Here is a 20,497-nt window from a genome sequence, read left to right as displayed (position 1 = left end):
GAAGGTTTTGGCTAGTTACAAACAAACAAACAAACAAACAAGTTCTCTTCACTGAGGGTATCCAACTAGATCTACCTCAGTGGGTAGAACTATTTAATGCAAATCAGCCAAATCAATAGCCTTATTGCAAAGCCCTCTCACAACAAGCACTTCAAAGTTACACCAGTCAGCCTTCTCTTCTGACAGTACCAACAGCAGCCATTTATTACAAACTCCAACAACAAAATGCAAGTTCCTACTGCCTGTCGTACTCACAGACATAACACACTCCAAACCTGGCTCTTAAATTCTTCAAGGCTCTTTTGCAAAAATACAATGAAAATTCTACCAAATATCAGTTGTCTAGACCAGATTTATCTAGCTCAGGATCTTTTGCCAGCTGGTTTCATTCATCATTACTGAGATACTTCAGAGACATCATAATCCTTTTTACCAAATCCTGATGCAGGTTAAGGAGTCTGTAGTACTCTTTCCCTTGCATAGACACATCTATAACTGCGTGCGTGCTAGCAATCCCGTTATGCTTGGTGGTGCTGGTAATGAACAGAAAACGCAGTATGGGTATCACTGTTACTGGAACTGAGGCCAAAGGTTAATGGGAAAATGTTTCATAGCTGCAAAAGCTACCTAACTTAAAGCAAATACAGTATATATTGTTTGGGTCTAAGAAATTGTATGCAAGGTTATTTGCACTTAATAATTTATGGCATGTTTAAATAGTTCATACAATATTTTAGGGCTTGTAATTAGAACTCATTAAAAACGATGCTGGTAATTCTAGAACGCAGTGCAGTAAGCTCATTTTTTAACCATTAAGCAGTAATAGAGGCTTATGTGCTGTCTTCTGCAGTTCTGCAAGTAGTAATAAAGTAACATTGGTTTATTTACTTACAAAAGTAATTACTGTGTTTTAAAAAAAAGATAGACTTATATGACATCTTTAAAAAGGTCTCATGAAACAAACCACAATTTTTGACAACAAAATTTTTACAATAAGTTTTGCATCTTTACAAAATCAAGGATTCTTGCCTAATTGTTTCTCACTCAGAAAGCCATTACAGGACCAAGCACCTCTGAAAATCATTTTGCCCTAAAACAATACCTTTGAGATCATAAGATCTAATCATGTCTAGAAGAGTAGTTACTCTTATGAGTGAAAGTTTTCAGGGCTGGAGAAGGCAAGTGTGAAAACGTAGCTGGTCTTTGTAACAGCAAATTCAGACACAAAGAAACGGTCAGTAAGAATCTTTCCTTTTATCAAATAAAAGGGCAGTATTTTGCAGCCAGCTTGTAACCATGGATTTGAAGTTCAATAATTTACCACTGCACTTGTAATACACTACAAGTTGTTTGGTTGCTTTTGTTTTAAGTTAAACTGCACAGTCCTTATTCAGATAAATTTCCAAACGGTGTTTACATAAAGGACTGCAGGATTTTGTGCACAAGTCCTTGTAGAGGGGGATTGCCCATAGCACCAAGAACTGAAACAACAATACTTGTTGCCTGTTCCTTGTAAAACATTGCCTTGAATTCAGATCCTATTTTGAAGGATCAGCTAAAGGTTCCTTAGCAGTGACATTTTGCTGTCTAGAAGATGAAGGCAAAATAACCACCCAGCCCAACTGTTCTTAAGGAAAGGCAATTTACTAATAATATCCTGGCTAAGGAAAATGGTATCTAAGGAAGCTGCTCTGCCAGCCTCATTAAAGCAATACAGATCTTGCCAGTGTGCTTCAGCTCCCTTCCATAAGGAACTGCTTACTGAATGAGTACTTGACGCTGTTGTGAGACAACAAAGCTGTCTACAAACTATATCATAGGACTCATGGAGAAAAGATAGGTGTTATTTCACATACAACACACTCAAATTCCTAGTTTTGGTTCAAAATGTTTTTATGTATAAGTGCAGTAAAAACTACTGAAAAATCTTTGAAAGTATTTGGAAATATATATGTCTTGAAACTATTAGATCACAAACCAATTGTCAAAACAGTTTCACTGAGCTAAAGCTTAAGTGTCCTATGTCAGCAGATGATCTGGCAGACACTTATGGTTGCTTAGTGGAAGTAATTTTACGGTTTACTAGTAATGTCATTCTAATCCATTGTATGTTGGCTAGAATATTTTCTAAAATTATTTTAAAATACCAAAAGCAAGGTTAATGGGATGTTTGCTGTGTCATCTCAGAGAGAACTGTTTCCACTACGTCCTCATCCACAATAATATTATGGTTGGATATGAAGCCTGAGAACTGCTAGCGCTATTAAATCAGAACAAACTCTAAAAAACTTCCAAAAAAAACTCTCTAACAAAGCTAGAAAGCTGAAGACTTAGCATACTGGTTTGAATTGTAGAACAAACAACGTACTGTACTGAAATATTTGGAACGTTACTCAGAAAGACAGAGAAATATCTTTCAGTACTCTCAGAAAAAGACAGTAACTATACAGTATCTTCTATGTCAATGGGAAACAGAACTATCAATTCATTGCATGCTTCCTCAAAGTAAAGTCACAGTGATAAACAGAGGATATTTTAGTAAAACAGAGGAGTTATCCAACCCCCTGTTCACTGGAGAAGAAGACTAGAATTTAAGGCACATGAGTCAGCATTGCTACTGCACTGACTCTGCTTAGTGATGATTCTGACTTGAAGATATACCATAAGCTTTCTGAAGCCATGAGAGAAGATTTACTAGAAGTTTTGTGGGTTTTTTTGGCAGAATTAAGGTGACAATTTAAAAAAAAAAAATCACGTTGAACTTGAACTCTATCTAGTTCTAGTTTCGATTTAGTCTTGACAGAGTCAGCATGGAAGCTAGTCATGAAACTGGGAAAGCTTGATGTGGTGAGTGATGTTTGCGGAGAGATACAAGTGTGTAAGATTGCTTTTCTTCTTAAAATTCCCATCCTTGAAAGTTACATGCAGCTTAGGAGAAAACCTGGAAGCAAGCAGCTACGAGGATTGAACTCACCACTATGTGATAGCTGTTCAAAACATGGTATGTTTCAGTATGGGACTTTTAAACAAAACAGTTGTAGCTTGTGGCAGTCGCTGAACAGACGGTATGTAGATAAGTCACAAATAGCCAAGCATATGTGTGGTGCAAGGTTAAAACAATAACAAGCAGGTTGAATCATTCAAACACTGGAAATCACTTTGACACCAGGCCAAAAGCTTAGCTTGTGATGATATCAGTATGGGATAAAAAAAATAAAAAATAAAAAATAAAATAGGATGAACTAACAGGCTTAGTAGCCAGCTTGTTGGAGTCAGCATATAGTATCTATACTTCCAATAGGAGAGCAGATGGTCATATATTTAAAGAAGCACCAGATAGGGAATCAGGAGATCAGAGTTCTATTCCTGGCTCTGCAGCAATGTTCCTATGTCACCCTGGGGACTCACATTTTTCCTCTTTTTCCTTAGTCTTTTAAGTAGTGGAAATAATATTTACTTGTTGAGGGGGCAGTTGAGAGGCTAAACTGATGCTGAAAAAGCACTTTGGAGCTCTAGGAAGAATGTATGCAAGATCTGCAAAGCAAACTTGTTTGGAAGAAAGGGCACTACATGATTTCACATAGCCATATGCATATGACCTTCCCTCTTTTCAGAATGCTCCATGCCTTTTCATACACAGTTTTCCAGAAGAGTATAAACGGATTAATCTGCATTCCATATTTGCCAGAAAGATAAACAGCTGCCAGTAAGAACCTGACCAAAGAACAGACTTTATTACTGAGAGAGACATTATTTATGCCCGAGAGAGCAATAGGCTTGTTGACACTGTTTGTCTCAACATACTCCTACATTAGGGGCAGAATAACATCTCTAATGGTTTTTATTCTGAATTTAGCTGTGCTTCTTGCAAGCTGAACGTCAAGTACAAACTTAAGTGTCCTCTTCTAAGAATAAATCCTGTGCCAAACTCCCCCCAAAAAGTTTATTTTTTAGAAACCAGCCAGTACTGTCCCTGATTATACAGGACTTTCATCTAAAGCCCATTAAAATTAACTAGACTTCAAAGGAATTTGAATCAAAGACCTAGCAAGCAACTGTCATTTATTCTGAATCCTATGCCCAATAAGCAAAATGACCCTATTTATCCTAATAACTATTTGGAGTCAGGGAAGTAATGTTTTCACCATAGAACAAAGAGTTTGTTCTTTCAGAAAGAAGGTGTAAGCTTTGGGGTGAAGTTGAACTTCAGCACAATCATGATTTATGCCATTTTTCGTAAGAGGAAAAAAAACATGATGAAGCCTTTTTTTTTTCCTCCTTTATGTCTCCATTTTTTCTTATTTCATGGTTTTCTGTTCCTGTTAAGGGTTTGAACCCCTTTCAAAGCCAGTTCTGGTAAAACAGAAAAAGCAACACCACAGAAAAATACATTGAAACATTGGTCTATCTCATACAGCAACACTGAAGTCAGAGGAAGCACAAGAAAATTATCTGAGCAAAGATCCTTATCATCAATACTGAACATGGCTTTCCTACACGAGTTTGTTTTTCTGATTCCTTCACAAATGAAGTTGCCTCTGATCTTTTTAGATAGATTTATTCCAGTCATTCTGGAAGACACTGTGGGTTGAATATGAACATGGGAGGAAAACATTCATTGTTTTCAGGATCAGGCAAGTCACGGTATGGGACAAAAAACAAGATCTGGTACGATTTATGAAGAGCATTTTCTTCTCTTCCTTGCAGACTGGTTTTGTGAGAACACACTTCTGAGTTAAACTGATTGGCTCTGCTGCCTGTTTCCTTGATGACAGTCTAGGCAGTAATGTAAGAGGACTTCAGCTTGCTGAGAAGGACTTGCCAGAATTGCTGAGAAGGATACCACTTAACAGTTAAAGTCTACAGCATATACACGTGAAGAAACTGACTTACTGGACTATCCTCACCCCAAATCCATGCAGTATGCTGTATTAAATGACAATGGGAAGGCTTTAATTCAAGAGAGAAGCTGAGTGAAAAAGTTTCTTTCTATAGAATTGTGCTATATGTCTAACTGCATTCTAGTAAGGAAGAAATTTAATGACTTACACTTAACATATGAACTGAAGAAGAAATTAAGTTTTTGGGGTTCTTACTGTACCAGGTTTTTGAGTACATCAAAGTACTTCTCATCCGTGTACAATTAGTAGTCTGCGGTTTGAAACTGATCTGGCCCAAGAGATTTTACATAACATCAACATCCCTCTCTTTCCTTTTTAAAGGAATGTTGGTTATTTCTTTCATATCTTCTTTTTGGCTATCTGAGGGACAGAACTGCAGTTAAAAGGTCAAGAAACTGTTCCACAGAAACACAAATACAGGAAGGAAGACAGCACGAATGGAACTTACTTTACCAGTGCTCCCTGTAATTCTTACGAGCATCTCAGGATCCTGATGTGGTTGCCAAGCCACACTCCATCATATTTGAAAAGTTGTGGCTTCCAGGTGAACTCTCTAGTGACTAAAAAAAGGGAAACATCACTCCCATTTTTAAGAAAGGGAGAAAGGAAGACCTAGAGAACTACTGGCCAGTGAGCCTTAAATCTGTTCCCAGAAAGATATATAGCAGATCCTTCTGAAAGAGATATTAAGGGACATGCAACACAAAGAGGTGATCTGAGATTGCCAGCAAGGCTTTGCCAAGGGCAGATTGCGTCTGACCAACCCGGCAGCCTTCTGTGATGAAGTAACAGCATCGGTGGACCAAGGAAGGACAATTCATATTGCCTACCTGGACTTGTGCAAGGTCTTTGACATAGTCCCACACCACATCCTTGTATCTAAATTGGAGAGATATGGATTTGAAGGCTGGACTATTAGGTGAATAAAGAATTGGTTGGATGGTCACAGCCAGAGGGTTGTGGTCAGTGGCTCCATGCACTGGTGGAGGCCTGTAGTGAGTGGTATTCCCCAGAGATCATTCCTGCCCCTCAGCATCTTTATCAAAGACATAGACAGTGGGATCAAGTGTACCCCTGACAAATTTGCTGATGACACCGAGCTGAGTGCTGCAATTGACACAATAGAGGGAAGGGGCACCATCCAGACACAAGGAAGAATGGGCCCATGTGAATCTAATGAGAACAAGGCCAGTACCAGGTGCTGCACTTGGGTCAGGGCAATCCCAGATATGTATACAGACTTGAAGAACTTGTTGAGAGCAGCTCTGCAGAGAAGGAAATGCTTCACTGAGAATGCTGCTATGTATATAATCCTGTAGTTTGGGGTGTGGAACACACAGCTTTCAGAATTAATAAGAAGTTCAACATTACAAAGTGAAGTTAATGATTGAATAAGGGCAGGTCTGGCTATATATGATAATTGTGCAAATCGAGTGTTCAATCCGGATCTATCTTCATCTATCCTTTGTCCTCTGAACAAAGATGTTACTTTTTCTTAGGATGGCTGTTTGTCTGGGGATTCTAATTCCTGGAAAATTCAGCTTGAAACTGCAATATGATGGGTGAGTGTGAAGTGGGTTACGAATAATTGTGCATGTTCTAATTTTTTCAAGAACTGTGTAAAAATGACAATAGCAATTTGGAAACGAAAACGTGGAGAGAGGGTTATTAATCCTTAAGTTTGTAAGATTTGGGAAGAAAACAAAAAGGTGAGAAATTAAGAAAGAATGTGTCAATACAAGCCAACAAAGAACAATTGCAGGAGATGCAGAATGTCCCTGTAATAAACCTCTCTACTTCCATTTGTTGAAAATCATTTGGCTGACCCTCTTTCAAAAGTTTTTGGAAGGAACATTTGAAATCAGATGCTGTGGGAATAAAATATCCTGAGTACAAAATGGTTGAGCAAAATTAGATCTACTAATAAAATAAGTATATGGTTGTGTGAAAAGATGGTGTTTCAAAAGCAGTTCAGATATGAAACCTTGTTGGAAGTCTGTAACAACAACAACAAGCTAAGGAAATAGTCCAGACAACACTCATCCAAAGATGTTCACAAAATGAGGCTGTTGCTTTTTCCAATAGACAAATGTGTTGGAAAAGTATGCTACGGTCTCCGTTCTCAACTTTGCTTCCTAAGAGATGAGTGATAGAAAGTCATACTTTCACCTATCTAAATAATTCTGCTCTGTTCAGCCTCCATTTTACATAGAATGATACTTAAGTCTCTGCCTTTACAGCGCTCGTGGGTTGCAGGAGGGGCACAAAGTATGAAGGCCAGCTATTCACATATACCTTTATAAATGGAATTTTCTAAAGTCAATAAAGAAAGTAGCTCTGTGCTTAATATTTCTAGATTAATTGTATTCCCTGAATAATCTTTAATTACTCAGAGGCTGTCGATATCACTTGGTGGAATTCGGTGGATGCTAGATAATGTAAGTGTTCATCTTTGTTTTTAATTGCTGCCCAGGTGTGGACCTGTTGAGTACTTGCACAGGATTTATAAACACGTTGAACAGAACAGTCAGTGTGACTTTGGGTTAGCAGTACCTGCACAAAGATGAAGCAACTGGTAAAGCCCAGCAGAGCTAACATTTTCATTGTCATTTGTTCTGTGCAACAACTTAGATTAAATATCTAGATCGTCTGATCTGTGAACACCCTAGGAAATGTAGCTTGTACTAAGAATGACCCTTTAATTTGGTAAGAAAGCTCAACTCTAGCACTTTAAAAAACAGTTGTCCTTGCATGGTCAAATGGGATGACTTTGCACTTCTGCACTAAGAATCCCAGTCCACAATCATAAAAGAGTGCGTGCTTTCTAATCTTAGTGTACTATTAAAAATTATCTGTCTCCACACTGGCTATTGTAAAAGGTTTATCAGTAAATAAGAGCTAGCCATCTGGCAGCAATCTGATGGTCTGGCATTTCTTTCATTTGGTGTAATTAAGACATAATGTCAATGAGGATAGAAAGATATTACAGGATATTGTTTTCCTTCCTGACAAAGAGCAAAGCAAGCCCAGGCATTTAGAGAGAATAAACTCTGAACTACAGCTGAGATGTTTATTCTCCTAGCAAAGATTTTTATCTATCCTACAAGGTTCTACTGCCACGATATTATGGCCGTTTTATCAAATGGTTAGCAATGCAGACATAGTCATTTTGCCCCATAGATGGAGGTGCTATATGCTAACAGCATTTCCTGAGCCAGTAGTGAATAGTTTGTTCTAACTACCAAGTTCTATGTCCATCTGTAAAGGAGACATTCTGAAGAAAAGTCTGAAGCAAAATCCCCCATACTCTTCAGTGAATAACGTGAATGAAATGTAAATTCTATATTTTTGTATATTAATCTGATAATTGAACATTTGCATATGGAAATACAAACAATAGCAGTTACAATTCAAATGATGAAAGCATATTATATTGATGATCATAATGACTGAGTATGCAAGGCTTCTGCAACAAAAGTTTCTGTAACAGGCTTTAAAATGTAAAATGCTATTTTTTTGTACTTGTGAAGGATCCAGAGCCCAACAAAGTCACTGAAGACAATTGTGAAGCAGTGGTTACTGGTTACTAAAAAATAAGAGCACCTCTGAGTAATGCAGTCAACAAAATCCATTCCTCATTAGAAATACCACATTTGCTATCTGACCTGGAAAGTTAGTCTGAATAAACAGTAGAAAATAAATAAATAAATAAATAAATAAATAAATAAATAAATAAAAAGCATTTGCATTTATTTCTCTAAAGAGTGCATACTCTTTGTTTTCTCTATTTCCAAACACGTTAATTTGCTCTTAAGCCTTCAGTAAATGGACGTTTCATGAAGCCTAATGAAAATATACTCCCAAATACTGGATTTGTATGTATTTTCTGGAAAAATAACATGACTAACCTTGTACTGCAAATAGCAGAAAAAAAATATAAGTAAAATCATAAATTGGCTGTTCTCACGGCAAGTAGTTGGTAAACATCTCAGTCAATTAGCAACGTTTGTGCATGGAGGCTATTTAACTTTTTCACATGCTAAAGTAGATCATTAAAGCACAAAACCTATTTGAAATAATTGAATAATTCCTGAATAGGGGGTAGAAAAAGAGTTTTTAATCAGTGATCTTGCTTTGGCCTTGGTCCTGCAAAGGTAGAAACACACACCAGGCTAATGTAAGCAATTGACTTATGAAGTTGATATGATGAATAAAGGAATGTCATTGGCAAGGAAGCAGAATTAACCTAACACCCCAGCAACAGAAAACTCACATCACACAGTCCTATTTGCAGCTCAAACTTTCCAGGAATTCATCATTCAGACACACTTTTGTTAGAACACCACCCGGTTACATGTTCTGTCTTTCCACATAATAAAATATCTCCTTTTGATTTATGGGATTCATGGATACTTCAACAGATACTGAAACTGATCTTGTTTCTCTTTTTAATGTCCAGGGATCAGGTTTTACATATTGTGCCAGAAACACTTCAGCAAGTCCAGCATCTCCAGCAGCTTTGCAGCACTTTATTGGTGAGTATGAAAAACCAAGTGTTCCCAAAAAAGCAGTGGGAGGAGTGGGGGGGGTGTCTTGGCCTGTAAAACAGTTTTGTAAGTTTGGCTGGAATGAAGATGAAAAACTTGAAAAAGCTTTATCTAAGATTATTTTGCAAAATAGGGCTGAATTATCCTTTGACTTGATGAAGGAATTTATGGGGAGAAGCTACATTTCTTGCATGGCTCTCTGCAGGTGTTGTTCCTTATCGATGGTGCCTGAGGCAATGAAAACATTAAGTCTGTGCAGCATGCTCTGTTAAAGAGATGGCTTGAGAAGAGTCACGAGAAGAATTAGAAAACTATTTTTTCTCTAATATGCATCTACTCTATCTTATTTTCTTATTCTGAAAACAGAGCTTGAATTGTGCATTTCTTTTTTCCCCTATGCCCAGCTGGATTTGTGGAAGCCCCTGCTGCCTGAAGACATCTGGGCTGGAGAAGATCTGCACATAAGGGTCCCAGCTCCTCTGGTGCAGGAGGTGAAGGACAGCTTAGATCAGCATATGATCTCTTACAAGTATGATCTCTCATTTCCTGGTAGGAAAGGTTGACTCTAGCAATCTTCATTGCCACCCCAGAAGGACCAAACCCTTTCCAAAGAACAGTCAGCAAACAATGAGAGGACCCAATCTTTGTTCAGATGTTTCCAACTCATTTTGAATTGCTCAATGAACAGCTTTAAAACCACATTCCCCTTCATCTTATTTATTCTTCCAACTAGTCTGGACTGGGAATTTGGAGCTGGGATCAGGGACAGCCCAATCTGTCATTCCCTGCTGTTGCCTCCTCAGTGGCAGAGTGGCTCTCAGATACACAACTTAGATCTTCTGTCTGGAATCATACTTGGTACAACCACTACTGACAGGAGTATGCTTTCTTCTTAGAAAGGATGGATATTGGGACACAGGTTCCTCCCAGTTTTGGAGAGCTCAAAGGTTTACAACAGAGAGAAAGAGTTTCTGTAGCTCTCCATTTCCATTCCCTGCCTTTTGTTGCTTACTGGTTTAGAGAAGAGTCATTTCAAAGGAATATATTTAGGCAGTTTCTTCAAAGCTGCAGCCTTCTTAACTGTTGCTTCCTCTGCTTCTGCCCAGTTAGGTGCAAATTTCTAGCACCACTGAATGCAACAGAAATCCTAGCCTGGACCAAAGGTCCCAGTGGCAGGTCCCCAATACACACAGAATTGAGATCAGTCACTTCCGCAAACAGCCCCCAGACGCTTTATCACGCCTGTCCAGTAACTCGTCTTTGCTAACAGCCACACTTCTGCTTCCAATAGGAAATCTAATTCAGATACAAAGAGTGTTAAAACAGAATAAATATGATCTATTCCTCACAGTCTCATTCTGAACTAGCTTTTTCAAGTAAACAGTATCCCATATAAACAATGCTGAAGTCATTCAGAACTGATGACAAGCAGCCTATGGACACAGACTTTCATTTACCAGGGTGAAAGGTAAGCTAGTCACTTCAGAGTTGTTTAGGGTTAGAGCTGATCTTGATATCCTAACAAATTCTTCTTAGTAAGTGTGATGCCCTGACAACCAGGTAAGAAGAGATTGGAGGCAGAAGCCAGTATGAATGATCTAGTATCTAATTCAGGACTTAGATGACATTCTACAAGATAGTGAACTTATTTATATCAAGGTCCTTAATTTTCTAATGATTTCAGTTTAATCTACTTGAAATCTAAAAACTAAATCAAAAGCTAACATCTTAATATTTTTGTGTGTATGTTGGAAGTGAGGATTGGAGCCACAATTGTACTGACCTTCTGTAGAGTACTAAAGAAAAATCAGTAATTGAGAAGTCAATTCGTATCGCTGGGGGAATTGGATAAGGAATAAGGCAATACTATAGGAATAAGGCAATGTTATAGTTAAAGTTCCTGTAACAAAGCAAGAAAACATCTTCCATAAGGTAACTGACATGTGAGGAAGGTAACATGACAGTCAGATGAATAATGATAGAGCCATAAATGACAAATTGTAATCAGGACATCAATATTCTAACCGTGTCAGATGCTGAGATTTTTGTTCTCCAGAGCTTTGATCAGGCATTTTGCATGTAGTTTCAGTTCACAGGAATTTGTGCAGCTAAATTTTAGTGTGAAGATTAGATGCAAACAAATATCAAGGCCCAAAGAGAAAGTAAGCTATAGCCACACTAAAAAGTTATATTTGCAGTCTACAGAAGTGCTGGTAGATGTTTGTGTCAGCAGAATATCCCATTTGCACTTATAGCACCTGAAATCATGTTTAGGCTACCCTTGCAATTGTCTTATCACAAGCATTTGCAACAAGCGCAGCGTGAGCCTGTGTTGCAAGGAGCTGCTCTCAGTGAGAAAGCGCAGTGTCTGATCCAACGTCCTCTGAAGCTAGGAAAAAGGTTTTATTGACTCCTTTGGTCAAGGAGTTAGCCCTATGCAACACTTATTTCTGAATTAATTTGTAGCTAAAAAATGAGAAAAGCCTTTTAAAGAAAAGGTTTTTGTTGTTTTCGCAAAGCATAACAAGTACATACATAGCTTTGCAAAGTGAAAATGTATCTACTATACCACAAGAACTAATCTTAACATTTTCCCACTTTCCCCACTGCCTTTTGTAAATAATGGTATATTAAAGGTTTGCCCATAAATAGAATCTGTAAAGAAAAGTCTTCAACTTTTTTTTTTTAATTAGTTAAGCTTAAAAAAAAAAAAAAAAAAACACCATCTGCTAAAATTACTTTATTTATAAAAATCCAACAAAGACTTCTGTACTTTTAACTTCCTCTTACATGAAGGTAACTATTTTGCTATTGGCGATGATTTTGTCAGGCAGCCTACTGCACAAAGGTCTAAGTCTTTTTATTTATTAATGCAATTGCAGTGCATATGCCATTATAGCTCTCCAGTAAGTGTTAGTAATTGTCTCCCCCTTTTGCCTCCCCTCAGAATCCTAATACACGACGTGCAGGAACTTGTGGATCAGAGCGCACCGGAAGACACAAGCAGTCACAAGCAGATCCCAGAAAATTACGACTATACCCAGTATCATCCAATGGAAGAGGTAAAGAAGAAACTATATCAGTTGTTCTCTTTGTTGCTATTTTGTATATATGAGGAAATAAACTCTGTGCTTGCAGAAACCACTCTACTGGAGTCACCGAAGCTCCTTCTGGTTTTAAGGGTCTTTTCTGAAGGATCAGCAACAACTTTGTACTTTGTCTAGAATCCTGGCCTAGCTGAATTGATCATGTATTAGCCATTGATTTTGATCAATTCCTCAATTCCATCCTGGCCAACACCTAAATGCTCTGCTTAAAGCAGATGTATTATTTTGCCAACAGTATTCTGGGATTCAGTTGATTGGTTTCCTACATTTCTACCTAACTATGCCTTATCATAATCTTCAGTATTTATTCATTGAAGCCCTGGTATATTTGGTGCTGAACCAAATGTAAAGTGCAATGAACATTTGTCTCTGGCATCCCAGCGAGGAAGAGAATAGAGAAGAGAATAGCATCATGTGGATAAAGGAGAGCTCAGTGACATCCTTTCTCCTAGCTTTGTGGTAAAAGCAAGAGAGCAGAATCAATCCTCATTAATATTCTCAAGGATACCCATTGAACTACTATGAGACTCCTGCTGAACTAACATGTGGAAAATAAATTAATACAGAAAACACAGTAATGCTGTTTTGGAGATTTGACAGGCTCCGTATTCAGTGAAGACAACAAAAAGACACTTGACGAATCTCACTCAACCTGCCCATTATGTCATGATCAGTTTTGTATTGCAATGAACACCTAAGACGGGGGGCACATTTTTGCTCACAGACAAGTAAAACTCCTTCTGTGAGAGTCAAGTGATAAAACGGTTTGATATCACAGCTTAACTCCAAAGAAAACATTGTTTGCCTAAGCAGAAGAAAATGCTTTAATCTGGAAACGGAGGTGGGTAAGAGATGGAAACTCCCCTTTGCCCCAGGAGTTCTCTGTGGCTGTTTCAGATTTATACATGGATGGCTCAGATCCAGGAGAGCAACAGTGAGCTGGTGACTCAGCACTACCTGGGGGAGACAGTTGAGAATCGAACAATCTATTACCTGCAGGTAAGAGAGGAATTCTACTAAGATAAATAAAAGGTAGCTTTACATAAGTAGAGAAGTACATGGAGAAGACAGGATTCAGATCATTCTTAAGATAGTCCAAACCCCAGTTGACTGAAATAAGAGATGGTTTTACTCCTCTAGAGTGGAGTAAGCTTTCCAAACACTCATATACACCATTGCTATAACCTCATTATTGCTATTTTGTACTAAAAACAATCAATTTAATAGGAATCTTATTTAGAAATACAAATCACGCTGAAAATAACTTGAAAACAGCTGTGTGTGAGGATCAAAAGTTTTGTTTCACTGTTTTTACTACTTTTCATAGCATGTAACGTTTTGTCCAAAAGTATGCCATGATACTTCTACTAGAAATTCTAGCAAAAACTGTGGTCTTAATAACTAGATGAGTTATTGCCTAAGATGCTCCTATTACAGAGTAAAATTAAATTCCTTGCTTTTTTGTGATTCCCCTTCTAAAAAAAGAATCTCAGTGTAAGAACAGTAAGTCCTGTGAATGACTAAGATAAATGAAGAAGAGACTATTTTATTGAAACATCTACTCAGATTAAGACTCTCATTCTGAGATACTTAAGATACAGGGTTATTAGGAAGGAGAGCTTGTAATAATGACATCTGTAATAATAATTATCTTAGATAACTCAACAGTATATTAAAAACATCCTTTTCTCCCCTACATTAGGCTAGACTATTCTATTGCAATATAAGTTTTCCAAGTGACCATTTTTATACTCTCTCAGATCAGTCAACCATCAGATAGAACCAAAAAGATTATTTGGATGGACTGTGGGATTCATGCCAGGGAGTGGATCTCACCAGCCTTCTGCCAGTGGTTTGTGAAAGAAGTGAGTTCTACCTTTACCACTTAAATAATAATAAAAAAACATCATGGATTGTGTTTTTGTATATTTCAATTCTTCCTCTACAGTGGTCCAAAGCATTATTCTTTTTCTGCTTAAATATTATTTTCAGCATTTCTAGTTGTACAGAAACCTGTGGAGATTTAATTTCAAACCACAGTTTGAGATGAGATACGGAACAGCATCTGTTACTGTACTGTTTCCTTCATCTGAACCGACTCCAAAGCCACCAAACAAGTCAACAATCTCTCCATTTTCTACAGTGATTTTTGGATCTAGCTGCTCTACATCACAAGTTCACAGCCCTCTTGGAATTAAAAACAACCATAAGATGTGGTATAGCAATGTTCTGCTTATACTAAAGTGACTGGCTCACAGTGCCTAAGATATAGCTTTCATTCCTGCAAGACCACATCCATACAAAATGCACGTAGACAATATAACCAGGGATCCAGCAGATCTTGGGTGCCATAGTGATATCCAAGAGAGAGCGATTCTTTGAAGATAGTTCTGAATTAGCTCATTCCAGCTAATACCTCTAGATTCTCTGATCCTTTACATTTCCCCCCCGCCCCTTTTCAGATTCTGCAAAATTATGAATCTGACCCAAAGATAAAGAAGTTTCTTCAGAATCTGGACCTCTACATCCTGCCAGTCCTCAACATTGATGGTTATATCTATTCCTGGGAAACAGTAAGTAGTGAAAATCTAAAAGTTATCTGAAATTTAGATGTGTACAATGTGTTTAATTTTAGAGACAGTCATAGCAATTATATTTAAACAGAGAACAGCGACAGGATCATTACACAAATCCTCTCACTGCAGAGGTTTTGTTTCTTCTGGTAAAACAGAAGTCACTTGAGATCATAGGACTAAAAATTCCTAGCAGATGTCAAGAGCCTTGGGAAGATGGAAAGTCAAAACCATAGGGTCCACTGCATTTGGGATTCTGGAAATTGACTCATTTCCCTGCTAACAGCTTGAGGCTTGGAAGACAGAGCTAAGCATGCCTGGAGGGCTCAGCTGTGCTTTGCAAGATACATCAACTAGCAGATGAATCTAAGCACCTTTGCAGCATGGGACAGGAGAAGAGTTGGTCAGATACTAGGCAATCTGGTTCTGAAAAACAGATGTTATCCTAACTAATCTTAATTTTCTTGTATTGAGAATAATGAAAAAATGCTGATCTTCAGCAACTCTCATCATGCTTCCAGGTACTTGAACCCAGGATAAATATCTTTTTAAAACAGGATCTCAGTATGGCCCAAAAGGTTCGGCCTACTGCCACATGGACCCTCCCATCTCCAGCACACATCCCAGCAAGTTTGGAGCAATGGAGCCTGCCACACTCTGTACTTGGATGCACTAGTAATTCAGTCAGGAGGCTCAGACAGGCAGGGAGTTCTGCAGGGAACCAGGTGTAGCACTGAGTACAAGCATTGCAGAGAAGGAAAGAGCAGCAAGATTAGATGACAAAAAAGCGTTTGTCTTTTGCATCTGAACCAAATGCTATCACCTCTTTGGGACACAAGCATATTCATTTCTTAAAAGAGCAACGCTCTGTAGAAAGAGTTCAGTGCTACAGAAATTGCAAGTACGTTTGCTTTCGGAAGAGCCTCAGGAGGTTCATTTCAACATGCATGAAGGTTTGTGGAAGATGTCAGCATGGCTGTAGAAAATAAGTTTTCCACAGCAGGTAGAAAGTTTCATCATCCTTGAACACAGAGTCCCCTACAACGTAAGAATTACTCAAAAATGCAGAGGTCCAAAACAAAGGTGTCTCAACAGTGTACTATCATTAGTCCTTTTGGATTATAGAGTTAATAATTAGTTTATTTTTGTTCAGGCTCGTTTGTGGAGGAAAAACCGTTCTCCGCATATGAATGGTACCTGCTATGGGACAGATCTGAACCGAAACTTCAATTCCTCCTGGGGCAGTAAGTTTCAAGTATTTTGGGTCAGCTACGTAAATGTAAAGCAAGAGTAATAGGCTCCGAAATAAGATGAAGTCCAATACAATAGAAATACTCATCCCTTTTTTCAATCAAGATACATGTAAAAATAAAAACCCGGTTTGTAAAAGTACTGTCATCAATTTTCAATTGGCGTCTCCTTTTGCAAGCAGAAGATCACGGCTTATATAACTGTAGCTCCAATTCACTGCAGGTGAACGCACAACCAGTGTTAGCAGCCAGGCAACTAACAGCCAGTATTTGTCCAGCCTGGAGATGTGCACAAGATATTTCACAGGTTCCAAATTATATTTGCAATCAAGAGAGGAAAGGGTTACACCCCTCCCCCCCCAGCACCCTGCCTACACACACACTTTAACACTCCAAGGTAAACTTCCTTGGAACTGGGGTTTGTATGCCTTTAATTTGGTCCACTTTTTATATTCCTTTCCAGCTCTTGGTGTTTCTTATAACTGCAGCAGTGAAATCTTCTGTGGGACTGGACCAGAATCGGAACCTGAGACAAGAGCTGTGGTCCAGCTTATTGAAAGGAAGAAGAGTGACATTTTGTGCTACTTAACTATTCACTCCTATGGACAGTACATCCTCACTCCATATGGTTCCACAACTGAACCTCCAAATAACAATGAAGAACTGGTAGGGCAAACCATTCACCCTCTACTCTACTAGAACTAGTACGGGCAGTTGCACACAGCAAAACTATATTTGCCCTGTTGCATTTTCTTTGAAGAAAACTTCACCTGAGGAATATCTGAGGGTTTTAGCACATTCATTTACCTTGTGTAGGGTTCTGGTCTTTTCATCTTTCTTGGCAGCCTGTTATATGTGTGGTATCAGTCAAAGTTCCTTTGCCTCAGAATGAATCCAATGAATCCTAATCCATCTTAAATCCAGAAAAAAATTGTTACAGATAGTGTTACTCCTGTGCAAGCTAAGTTAAAAGCATCAGGTTCCGCTTGCAATCAAACGCTGCATGTAAGAACGTGTTTGTATTTTAGAATGCTGGTAGATTATGTGCATGTGGTTGTGTCCAGAAGAGATAATCAAATGCATTCAAGAGAATGGGAGAATAGGCACCTACTTTTTGGTTACTTCTCTGCCTCAATTTCTGAGTGTTTTAAGTTCAATAAAATGAGCAATCACAAATATTCCTTTAGCTGTTGCACTAGCAAAGAGCATGAGGAACTTGGGCTCAAACTTCAAAAGAGAGACTAAACAAGTCATTCAGTCAATCTATGGTTTAGCTTTTAAAGATGGTGAGACACAATCTATGGTAATAGAAGTGTAAGAAATCATTACTGCTACAAGCAGTACCCCTTGCTCTAGAGCAAAACAAATACCTTCTTCACCTAACAGCTGTCATCTTATTTTAAATGAAATTTATTTTACAAAAAAAAAAAAAAAAGGAAGAACATTTCACCCAAGAAACACATTTGTAAAGGGTTTCTTTAATATCTCGAGCTAATACTAATAAAACTTGAAGCTGATTACATGTAAACTTGAAGCCGGAAAAAAAAAATTGGCAGACAGAATAATCGCCAGATTTACTGGTATTAGAGAAAATAATGTTCATATATTTTCACTTTCCAGATGCATGTTGCACAGACAGCAGCAGCTGCTCTGACAGAAAAGTATGGGACCAGCTATGAAGTAGGATCAACCTCTTTGATTTTATGTAAGTTTGTTTTTCCCTTTGATTGCCCTGTTTTTCAAAGAGAGAGAGTCACTCTTATGTCACAGGCATCAATAAGCGCTGTTCTGCTGAGTTTCCTCTTTGAGTAATATTTAATGGGTTGGTTCGGTGAAATCGCGAAGGAGCAGTCATTTGAATACAAGATAACATTGTACGTTAAAGCTGACTGCAGGAAGGAAGGAAGCATTGATCAGAAGCCAGTTCTTACATGAATTCCTCGCAGATACATCACAAGGGACAGAAAGAGATTGGTGATAGATCATTCTGACCCTGCTGAAGTCAGCAGCAGAAGTCCTATTTGTCTTCACTGGAGTCAAGCAAAAATTAAAATCCCAATCAGGTCTACACTCACTCCACCAGATATTAGCACATTGCAGCTGCTTGCATTTCTGTGTGGAATATGTTGTCTACAGCCTCATTATAATAACAGGATGGACATATTATGAATGCACCTTCAAAGCTGATATTAGCTGACAGTATTAACACAAAGGACTCAAGGGCCTTAGAGATTGTAAAAACAATCTTTTCACCAAAACAGTAAGTAGCTGGCTCCAGTGCCCACATTTTGCATATTCACAATGTCTGTCAATGGCAGTCCCCTGGTCACACAAGTCACCTGCACGAGCAATGTGGTGTAAACATATGGTAACTTGTCCATGCCTAAGTCTGCATTTTACCAGGGTTTCTACTTACAGCAAATGATTTCAAGAAAAGATCCATGAGGCAGATGAACAATGATAGCCAGAATTTTTTCAGACTTTAGCAGAATTATGCAAAATATGTATATAGACAAATAAGTGCCAAACAGTGCCAATGTTGGAAATGAAGTATTAGAACAGAAGAATGGCTGATCCACCTCGTCTCCAACAATAATCACTAATAGCAAAATGCTATAAAGACAGAATTCATGGAATTCATCTCCTGTTATTTTACAATATCATCTTATGGAAAATTGTTTCACTGAGGAAGCTTCATGCAAGACTTTTAGGATAATTAAGAAAATCATCACCTAGAAAAACTGCTCTCCGTGCCACAGTGATGTATGATTACTGCTTTCTTCAGGGATTCTGGTATAACCTTGCATTAACTTCAGCAAGAAGTATTTTCAAAGAATGGTGCTTAATACTTACATCTCCCTTCTGTTTTTAAATTCACAGACAATAACTCAGGCTCCTCACGGGACTGGGCTCACATGATTGGTATTCCTTTCTCCTATACATTCGAACTGCGAGACAAGGGTACTTACGGATTTATTTTACCTGCTGACCAGATCCAGCCCACATGTGAAGAGACCATGTTGGCTGTGACTACTATTATAGACTATGTTGATCAGAAGTACTTCCCAGGTGGGGCTATGATGTTGACCTCAAGTAGACTGGGCCTGAGCCTCAGCTTGACTGCTGTGCTTACACTGATTGTTCCTTAAAAACAGCTTAGAAAGCCCAGCAAGGCATAATATCCCTTCAAAATGACAAAAGTACATTAGCAGAACTAAATGTCAAGTATCTCAATAAAAGCTCATCCCAGAAAATACAAGCATCCACTTGTATTTTTAATAGCTACATTTTAGGGAAGGAGGAAAGAATGAAAAGCTGTGGCAATTTCTCAAGCTTCGTTTGCTAGCTCTACAAGAAGCCAGCCTGAGAACACACAGAAACGCAGCATTATTACTCTTTAGGGCCCTGGAACGCATGTTCAAGAACACTTGGACCTATGTGATCCTTCTGTTAGCCACAGTGCTGCCCTATCCAATTCTCCCCACCTCCTGATCCTGGTGACATTACCAGGATTCCTGTGAGTTTAAATATCCCCAGTTCTCACTACAGAAAATTGGACAGTGTCTTTGACGCTTTCCTGTCCTTAAGCTAACACATGAGAACTTACCAGAAAATGCCGACTTAGAAGGCAGAAAACAATTGTAATCAGGCAGCCATCAAGAGCAGACAAACACGTTGAAGAGTTGAGATGGCATGTGGGGAAAGACAAGACATGTGGCCCTGCCACTTAGAATCAGTCAAACAAGACAGAAACTGCCCAAATACTTCATGAATACAAAGTGGAAAGGAAAAATGTAGAAATAACACCATCTTCATCACAGAACAGAGTAGAGTGCGATTTATTTGCATCCTCAACTGCTGGAAGCTCAACAGAGCTCTAGAAAACAGGAACCATTGTACCCAGCTGAACTAGGAACCAACAGCATCCTGAGCTGCTTGAAAAGAAATAACAAGGAATGAGCTTCTTCACTGTGACAGTCAACTGCAGAGGGTTCAGGGCATTCTGTAAAAATAGAGAAAACCTATTCTAAACCTATACTGTCTGCTTTCGAATCTAGGAGCTCTACATCCTCAAAATACATTCATAAATAAAATTACCTGTAATAGCCAAGCTTTATC

At 38.4% G+C, this 20,497-nt stretch overlaps 1 protein-coding gene across 1 annotated transcript; it reads left to right on the top strand.

The window, feature by feature from the left end:
- Nucleotides 1–6,329: 6,329 nt before the first annotated feature.
- Nucleotides 6,330–19,632, top strand: CPO (carboxypeptidase O). Its single transcript, XM_010713486.3, has 11 exons — nt 6,330–6,463; nt 9,361–9,436; nt 9,853–9,977; nt 12,396–12,510; nt 13,453–13,554; nt 14,316–14,420; nt 15,018–15,128; nt 16,282–16,372; nt 16,842–17,044; nt 17,999–18,083; nt 19,259–19,632. The coding sequence occupies exons 1-11, from the start codon at nt 6,384–6,386 to the stop codon at nt 19,525–19,527; spliced, it is 1,362 nt and encodes a 453-aa protein (XP_010711788.1). The 5' UTR covers nt 6,330–6,383; the 3' UTR covers nt 19,528–19,632.
- Nucleotides 19,633–20,497: the final 865 nt, after the last annotated feature.

Source organism: Meleagris gallopavo, chromosome 7, assembly GCF_000146605.3.
Source record: "Meleagris gallopavo isolate NT-WF06-2002-E0010 breed Aviagen turkey brand Nicholas breeding stock chromosome 7, Turkey_5.1, whole genome shotgun sequence".
Taxonomy (NCBI): Eukaryota; Metazoa; Chordata; class Aves; order Galliformes; family Phasianidae; genus Meleagris; species Meleagris gallopavo.
This window is presented reverse-complemented; position numbering and strand designations above follow the sequence as displayed.